Below are 9576 nucleotides of genomic sequence, written 5' to 3'. Positions count from 1 at the left end.
CTAAAGATAATGCAGTAGGTTCAAGAATGGTACATGTTTATGTTTGGAAAATCAATCATTCCCCCTTTTTTATTATTGTGACCTGTTATATACCTCATTATGTCAGTAGATGGTGCTGTTTAAGCCCTTCAGCTCAGAAATAAATGTGAATATAGGTTTAATTATCTGAATTCATTTAAATTTGGGGGGGTTTGGTAAGAATGCTTTAAATAACTTTATTTACTGTTGTTAGCGAAATGTATTATTTTATTGTTTTTTTAGAGTAATTGGGATTAATTTGATTTGTACTGTTTACATGAGTGAATGAGGGAATTGTAGCTCAGAAATAAAAGAGCTCTGGCTCAAGCAAGACACTAGCTTCGGTGTCCTCTCTGTTAATCCACAGTTTCTATATGAATGGCTTTGCAGTGCCCCTTAGTCTGTGTATCGCTTCCTGTTGGTCCAGATTTCCCCTGGGTCAGGCACAGTAACAGTAACAGAAATTAGAGTATATTGAGTGTTCAGACTCACAGTGTTTTCTTCAGTCTGTGTTTTGTTTCCTGAAATTACAAAAAAAAAAAAAAAAATGCATACACCAAACAGTAAAACTCAAAGCTTTTTATGTGTAAAGTTTCATCTGTGAATGTTCTCACCTTTAGTTTTTGTCCACATGTTGACTGTAACAGCAGATATTAAGAGTGCTGCTAAACCCACAGACACGATGATGCATCTCAGCAAATACAGACAATCTGAAAATAATACAAAAATGTTGGTGTCAAATTTTTGTTCAACTCAAAAGATTTCAAATGTGATAAAAACAGTCAGTTTTCTAACATGTAGTGATGATGTTTGAGTGGGTTTTTTTTAGACTGTGGAGTTTCTAAAGTATTTATTCTTATAAGTTGAACGTGATACTGAATTCTCCCACAAAGATTCAACTGTCAGTCTGACATTCAGAGACAAATTCAGTCACTACCTGCTGCTGGATCATTTGATGTCTCTTCTAACGGTGTTGATGTTGTGGATTTTGTTGTCGATGATGTTTTTGTGGTGAACTTCACTGTTGTTGATTTTGTAGTTTTCACATCTTCACCTAAAGAAAAACAATAACATCATTAAAGACACTGACAGTAAGAAAAGACTTGAAAGTAAGTGAACAGCAACAGAGAGGAAACAGTGGTGAGATGTTTAACAGTCTAAAAAGTCTCATTTTTGATGATGTCTCATGTCTGAGGATATGTTCTCTTTATCTTCATACAGACACTCAACTGTGAGTCTACAGTGTTCATATGTCAACACAGAGCTGTTCAAGATGCTTTATCATTGTTCTCATGTACACACACTGGTGAAGATGGAGATATTGTAAGAGAAAAGCAACAATAGAAAAATGAACTTCATCACTGTGATCATAATTATTGTGGTGTTTCAGTTTGTTGTTCTAACAGGACAGTTTGAGCTGAAAACATTAAGATGTAAATACTCACTGTTATTAACAGACAGATCAATCACAAAGTCTGAACCTTCTTGTGATCCTGTTGCTGTTTTGTACTGTCTGCAGGTGTAAAGACCAACATCCTGATCTGTGACCTTCTTTATAACCAGAGAACAGTTTGCAGAAAGACTCAGTCTGTCTGATTCAGGTTTGGTTTCTTTAATATGCCCAAGGTTAAAGAGTTCTACTGCTGCCGTTTTACTTGAATGACTGAAGAGCCAGGTAGTACTGCTACAGTTATGCTGACCTTGTATCACATTTTTACAAGGCAGAGTAACATCATGTCCACGTCCAGCTGTGACAGTTTGAACAGTTTGATGTTGCTCAGTTGTTCCTGTTGAGAAAAAGAGAGAGAGAGAAATGTGAAACATCACATATGTTATGAATATGAGTGTTATGTTTATAATGTGAAGTTTATTTTAAATACAACACAAGTTTAAGATTTAACTTTTGTTTTAAAGAGTCAGCTAAAGTCAAAAAGTTAATCATGACTGTTTCAGTTAAAGGAAGAAAAAGAAGCAACACCTGTGATAATAATGCAGTTCATTAATTGAATGTGTTTCTATGTACACTTACCTTTAAACTGAAGCATCAGCATCAGTAATGAAGACATTTGAATCCATGTGAATGCAGCCATCGTGCTTCTCTGTCTCTCTCAGTCTCTGTTCTTGCTCTCAGAGATGAACACAGCATCAACTTCCTGCTCACTTCCTCATAGTGGCATCACTCTTTTTTTCTTCTCTTGCTGAATTAATCCAGTTCATAATGTTTAAGCATCTGTATCTCTCCTCTCTTAATGTTGATATCAAATGATTAACAATGTTTTAAATATTCAATTACTTTTACATCTAATCTGTAATTATATACTTTTTTTTATATTTTAGTAACTTTTACATTTAAGCTTTAATTATATTTAGTTTATTTATGTCTTATAGTTACCAAGTTCAATTTGTAGACTTCTAGCAGCAGCTAGATAAGAACACAGATGAGATGTGTTAGTGGTCAGAGACCTGCTGCTTCCTCATTGCACCTCTGAAGTCATTTATTTCTGAGAAGTGAAGGGGAAGCAGAAGTGCTTTGGTGAGAATGTGGGTACAACAGCAGCAGAGCTCTGGAGGTTTCATGATGACCAGATGAACCTCTGACAGATAAATGGTTAACACATCGATGAGGATTAGACTGAAGCATCTTTAGGTTTCCCATCATTTTCAACAAATAGCAGATTATTTTATCTTGTTTTTTTTATGTAATTTGAATAACAGGCACTAATTCTGCTGCAAAACAATCAATAATATTATTACATATATTTTCTGTTTATCTTTGGTTCAGTCTTATTATCATACAGCCAATACAAAGAGACATAATTTAAGATAAAATTTAAAAAATTGTAATATGCAGTATAACATCAGTTACTGTCACTTTTAAACACATTTAGTAGTAATCTCTCCACAATTAAACCATCACTGTGGGAAGATCAAAACTGTCATGCTTAATGCGTTTGTATTAATCCTACGGTAGTGAAGTGTTAATTTATTTACTTCAGCAAGTAAAATATTTCCATTGGTGTGTCATATGTGGGTCTGTACATTTAATATGTCAGCTGACAACAATGCTGTCATTTCCTGTTTCTTTTAAAAGAGTTTAAAAACCTTTTTAAATAGATTTAATGAGCAAATATGTACTAGACCTCATATCGCTGGACAGAAATCTGTAGATGACACTTACTGCACTAAAGTTTCTCTCTGTGAAGTTTCTGCCCGACTGTGGTTGTTTCAGGTTTACTCAAAACATTTTGTTTATGGTTTCAAATTTACACCCTCTTTAATACTTTTAGAAGTTACTGGATAGTTGCATTTACCTGAAGAAAAAAGTAATTATGTTTATATTTCCAGACCAAAATGCACACAAAAGACTGACTGACTGAAGAAAAAGAATTTATTTCTACTGATGAAATGTCCAAAATACAAAGTCCACTGATCGAATAAACAGATTTCAAAACCAACTGGGAAATCACAGGCAGGAAAAGAAACATTAAGGCAAAGACTGAAAGAAAGACAACACTACTTATAAACGAGGGTATCATAATTACAGGAAGTGAACACAGGTGGTTGATGAAATGTAAGTGAAAATAATCAAAGACAATTTAATTAGTAAAACTAAACACAAAGACAATAAAACAGGAAGTGAGAACCATAACTAAATGTGGAAAAAGACACGAATGAACTTCACATAAGAAAATTGGCACAAGAATTTATGACAGGAAACTCTAAGGGAACAAATTCAACAGTAAAACTGAGACTAAACTATAACAAGAACTAAAGTCCAAAATACTCAACATTATGTTTACAATAATGAATAAAGGCAGCAAACAAGACACATAATAAGCTACTGTAAACTATGTTATTCAGTAACACAGATCATAATTACAGTGCACATACAGGTATATCTATAATAGAAAGATTAGTATGGACTAAAAAAGCTCAGACTCTGTTGGCATCAGAGCCCTTAAAACAGTCACTGCTACTTGAGGAGTTTGGTTAATAACAACTACAGCTATGGCTAAAACAAACTAATCAAACTGTAGAAAGTAAATCAACCAACTGCAGAGACTGTTTGAGTTTACTGAACTGAGACGCTACATGTTGTAACAGCTCAGATTAAGTAGTTTAATCAAAGCGCTCTGCGAAGGGATCAAATTAAAGATGAATATTTAGCTCTAATAATGTGCTTAAGCTAAACAACAGTAATTTTCTTTTTAAAAACATGACAAGTGATGTGTATACCTTTATTCCAAATACATTTTTCAAAGGGAAGAAAAAGGAAGTTACTCTATCAAACAAACATTCATCAGCATCAAGGAAAAACAGCACACAACCTTTCATTAGCAACATACTGTTTCTTTGGTTTGTCCATGGTGGAATAGAGGTCGCTGGGATGAGCGGAAACTCCAGTGGGAAAGGAGGAAGCTTTCACAGTGATGTAAGTCACACTTCATCATCACCACCACATGACTATAAGTAAACAGTATGTGTTATTAAATACATATACCTGGCAGGAGCTTTAAAAACCACAAACTTCCTGCTAACATCATGTCTGTAAATATTAAAATCTTACCTGGTCTTTGTTCTTGGTTTTCTTTGTGAAGCTAATGGAGACGTAGGAAACACCATCATCATCTTCAGCCTTCACAGTGAAGACAGCATAATGATTGCTCAGTAATATGTGGATTTATAACAGGTGAGTTTCACATTTATTTAAGTAAATTCATTTTCAGCTCATCCTCATCACATCACGGTTCTTCCTCTTCTCTGTTGACCTAAACATAACACTTTGAACTGGTAGTAGGGTGTCATCTTACCATCTCCTGACTGGTTCCTGGACCAGACTCAGTGTCTGCAGGGTTTAAACTCAGTCATTGCAAAACGTTTGTGACCAAAATAGTCATCAGACTCATCTCACAGGAAAAAAACATCAGCTGCAAATGAAAAATAAAGATGTAATAATTATGATAATAATGCAGTTTATTAATTGAATGTTTTTTCTATGTACACTTACCTTTAAACTGAAGCATCAGTATCAGTAATGAAGACATTTGTATCCATGTAAATGCAGCCATCGTGCTTTCAGTGTAATCTCACAAATGAGACAGTCTCAGAGATGAATACAGCATCAACTTTCTGCTCACTTCCTCATAGCAACACATAACTTCTTTTCTCTCCTCATGGTGAATGAATTCAGTTCATTGCTTTTAAGCATCATTAACTCCTTCTCACTCTTAACATAGATATTAAATGAGTGATAAAAACACACCAACATGCTTTAAGTTGATATTTAATATATTTTGCAGATTGCCTTGTTGTTCTTTTAAAGGACTGTGCAACAGTGGAAACTGATCAATAATAGAATAGAGGAAGTTAAATGTGTGAAGACAATTAGTTGCAACTATTCTTGATGGTTTATTTTTGAAAACAGTGTCCGTGGTGATGCTTGTCCACATGTGAAAGAGATCAAAACTCTTTACACCATTGCAGATCATTTTGTTTTATTTGTTCATTTTTAATAAAATTTGAAATCATATAGTAGGAACACCCTGTGATAGACTGGTGAGCTGTCTATGGTGTACCCTGTCTCTCGCCCTACTTAGATTTTTCTGTTTATTTTTAGTTCATTCTTATTATAATACAGGCAACAGAAAGAGAAGCAGTTGCAGAAAATACTGAAGTTGTAATATGGAGCATAACATCAGTCTGTAATTATCTTTTGAACTGAGCTCAAAGCTCAAGTACAAAGGAGGAGAGATAAAAATTAAATATATAAATGACAAAATTAACCCTCCGGTTGTGTTCACCCAACCCCCTTACTTTAATGTTCCCAGCCAAAATTGACCGGACAGTTTTAATAGCTCTTAAATTAACATAAGAAACATTGTTCACCACCAAATTCAGTTCAGTGGGTAGGTCAGTGGGTTGTTCAGTAAGTCGTAAAAGTGGGTCTTTCATTTTGTCATTCAGTGGCCCATTCAGGAGGTCAGAGGCCAAAGGGACGGGTGGGGGTGGATTCCCATTCATTTGCTACACCACAGATGTAACAAAGTTGATTAAAACACTCAAAATTCAAGAGGTGCTCATCACTTTTATATGTTAAAGTGCAAAGTGTGGAGGATGTCATAAGGACTTGAGGCAATCGGATGTAAAACACAATTTATGAGTTTTTAAATCTGTAAATGGTCAGATTTGACCCGAACACGACAGGAAGGTTAAAACAACGAGTCATTTTGATCTGTGTGTGTTGCATTTAACTGTAAAATTAAAAATCAGAAACTACAGCTTTTATAATCATTTCATTTCGCAGCATTCAATTTTTAGAACCAAGCCCGATTTTTTTTTCCTGATTTTTGGGACCGGATAAACGGATGTGACCAATCAGACGACTGCATTTGAAAACAAGTGCGGTCAAAGCTCAAAATGCAAATATACTGATTATGCAGAGTAATGGAAATAGTAAAATTTCTGTTTTACCTCAGACACACAGTTACAGGCTGCTCTGACTCAGGCCGCACAAAAAAGATTTCTATGCCTTCTCAGATGAAGCCCCAGCTCTGCTAACAAGCACTCAAACTGCCTCACTGACATCCTGGAATGTGTGAACATGATGCAGCTTCGAGTCGTGGATCAAACCACGAAATTCTCCCTGCTGCTGCCTGCGTGTGAGAACTGGATGAACTCAGACTCTCCATTTCTTCCTTTTGTTGAAACATGCAAACTAGCTCATCATCACTTCATTTTTTTCACATTGCTTTTTTTAAGATGACTTTTTCACAACAACCTATCGTGCTCGGTGTGTAATGTAATACTGTCATAGATAATCATGAGAATATGTTTAAGGTATATAAAATTTTAAAAATTCAGGGATGGGAACATTTATATCTACTAATGTGCTTAAGAAAACAACAGGTAAGTTATTTATTTAAAAATATCTCACATGACTTAATTCAGCAGCTAAATAAACTACCTTCTCTGTACTGACTTGAGTTAAACTTTCAAAAAAGTGCTTGCTGCATGGTGGTTATTTGTTGATGGTGGAATAGACGTCGCTGGAATCAGTGGAAACTCCAGCAGGTGGAGAGAAGGCTTTCACAGTGCTGTAGGTTATAGTGTCACCATCATCATCGACACAGGGCTGTAAGAAAACATCACAAAATTTTCTTAAAGACAAGACCTTTGAAAAGTCTGAACTTACTACTGACATAATTTCTATAAATATCGAAATCTTACCCGGGCTTTATTCTTGGTTTTCTTTGTGAAGCTGATGGTGGCGTAGGACAATTCATCATCGGCTTCAGCCTGCACAGTGAAGACAACATAATGACTGCTCAGTAATATAAATTTAACCTGAAGAAAACTTAAATGACTACAGGAGGAAGTGATTTAAGTTATTTGTCAGCTGAAGTTATTGCCATTGGTTTTTCCCTTTATCCTTTTCACTTTATGAACTGAAGTCAACACTAAAGGTGTAAAATGATTCTGGTATGGAGAATAAACGGCATCTGAGTATTTGAAGATTTGAACTCACAGTGTTGTCGCTCTGTTGTGTTTTGTTTCCTGAAGAAGAGAAAATAATTCATTAACTTCCCCATTAAAAATCTCAGTTTTTTTTCTGTTTTTACTAATCACAAGCTACAGAAATGTAAAACAAAACTGCATTCAACCATATAATTATTTTAATTAATATTTAAATTTCCTTATTTCCATTTATGATCAGCTTTAGTCTGTGAGTCCTCTCACCTTTACTTTTCTTCCATATGATGATGACCACAGCTAACAGTGCTGCTAAACCCACAGGAACGATGATAAACCATGACTGAACTGAAAACATTATTAATAAGTGTTAAAGGTGATACTGAATTTTCCCACAAAGATTCAACTGTCAGTCTGACATTCAGAGACAAATTCAGTCACTACCTCCTGGTGGATCATTTGATGTCTCTTCTAACGGTGTTGATGTTGTGGATTTTGTTGTCGATGATGTTTTTGAGGTGAACTTCACTGTTGTTGATTTTGTCGTTTTCACATTTTCACCTAAAGAAAAACAATAACATCATTAAAGACACTGACAGTAAGAAAAGACTTGAAAGTAAGTGAACAGCAACAGAGAGGAAACAGTGGTGAGATGTTTAACAGTCTAACAAGTCTCATTTTTGATGATGCCTCATGTCTGAGGATATGTTCTCTTTATCTTCATACAGACACTCAACTGTGAGTCTACAGTGTTCATATGTCAACACAGAGCTGTTCAAGATGCTTTATCATTGTTCTCATGTACACACACTGGTGAAGATGGAGATATTGTAAGAGAAAAGCAACAATAGAAAAATGAACTTCATCACTGTGATCATAATTATTGTGGTGTTTCAGTTTGTTGTTCTAACAGGACAGTTTGAGCTGAAAACATTAAGATGTAAATACTCACTGTTAATAACAGACAGATCAATGATAAAGTCTGAACCTTCTTGTGATCCTCCTTTTGTTTTGAACTGTCTGCAGGTGTAACGACCAACATCCTGATCTGTGACCTTCTTTATAACCAGAGAACAGTTTGCAGAAAGACTCAGTCTGTCTGATTCAGGTTTGGCTTCTTTAATCTGCCCAAGCTCAAAGAGTTCTACTGAGCTGCTTGAATCACTGAAGATCCAGGTAGTACTGATACAGTTATGCTGACCTTGTATCAGATTTTTACAAGGCAGAGTAACATCATGTCCACGTCCAGCAGAGACAGTTTGATTTTGCTCAGTTGTTCCTGTTGAGAAAAAGAGAGAGAGAGAGAGATGTGAAACATCAAATATGTTATGAATATGAGTGTTATGTTTATAACGTGAAGTTTATTTTAAATACAACACAAGTTTAAAATTCAACTTTCATTTCCAAGAGTCAGCTAAAGTCAAAAAGTTCATCATGACTGTCTCAGTTAAAGGAAGAATAAATAACACTTGTGATAATAATGCAGTTTATTAATCGAATGTGTTTCTATGCACACTTACCTTTAAACTGAAGCATCAGAATCAGTAATGAAGACATTTGAATCCATGTGAATGCAGCCATCGTGCTTCTCTGTCTCTCTCAGTCTCTGTTCTTGCTCTCAGAGACGAATACAGCATCAACTTCCTGCTCACTTCCTCATAATGGCATCAGTCTGTTTGTCTCCCCTGTGTCCAGAGGAATTAATTTATTTAATTCTGCTCGATAACCTCCCTCTCTCTCTTATTGTAGATATTAAATGACTTTTAAACATTCTTACTTTTAGATTTCATGTGATTTACATGAAAACTTGTCAACCTTTTGAAGGACTGAAGGACAGAAGTTGAAGATATCTTGATCAAAAATAGGAGAGAGCAAGTTAAAGGTGTGAAGACTGTTAGTAGAGATAAGTGTTTGCAGTACTTTAGCTCTTCTGTGCATATGTTTTATTATTAGAAAACAGTGTCCATGATGATGTTTGTAGACACCTGGAAAGAGGTCAAAATTCAAAAAACTCTTTCTGCAACAGAAACTCTGTTGCTGTCAACAATAAAACATGGTGTTACTGCTACAGTGATCATTAGCATTAGC

The 9576-nt window shown here is 35.2% G+C and overlaps 1 protein-coding gene across 2 annotated transcripts; it reads right to left on the bottom strand.

The window, feature by feature from the left end:
• Nucleotides 1-1515: 1515 nt before the first annotated feature.
• LOC309689476 (uncharacterized protein) lies at nucleotides 1516-9074 on the bottom strand. 2 transcript variants are annotated; one of them, XM_082505912.1, is made up of 10 exons: nucleotides 9009-9074; nucleotides 8441-8767; nucleotides 7933-8049; nucleotides 7756-7836; nucleotides 7544-7572; nucleotides 7246-7314; nucleotides 5027-7150; nucleotides 4830-4946; nucleotides 4586-4654; nucleotides 3427-4482 (listed from the first exon to the last, which is right to left on the bottom strand). In XM_082505912.1, the coding sequence occupies exons 1-7, from the start codon at nucleotides 9067-9069 to the stop codon at nucleotides 7037-7039; spliced, it is 798 nt and encodes a 265-aa protein (XP_082362038.1). In that variant the 5' UTR covers nucleotides 9070-9074; the 3' UTR covers nucleotides 3427-4482; nucleotides 4586-4654; nucleotides 4830-4946; nucleotides 5027-7036. The 2 variants fall into 2 exon arrangements, with proteins under 2 accessions (XP_082362039.1, XP_082362038.1); XM_082505913.1 differs by lacking the exons at nucleotides 3427-4482; nucleotides 4586-4654; nucleotides 4830-4946 and adding an exon at nucleotides 1516-1805.
• Between the last annotated feature and the right edge of the window lie 502 nt (nucleotides 9075-9576).

The sequence above is a fragment of the Aulonocara stuartgranti genome (genome assembly GCF_965226115.1).
Source record: "Aulonocara stuartgranti genome assembly, chromosome: 15".
NCBI lineage: Eukaryota > Metazoa > Chordata > Actinopteri > Cichliformes > Cichlidae > Aulonocara > Aulonocara stuartgranti.
Note: the sequence above shows the minus strand (reverse complement) of the source record. Positions and strands in the feature narration are given on the sequence as shown.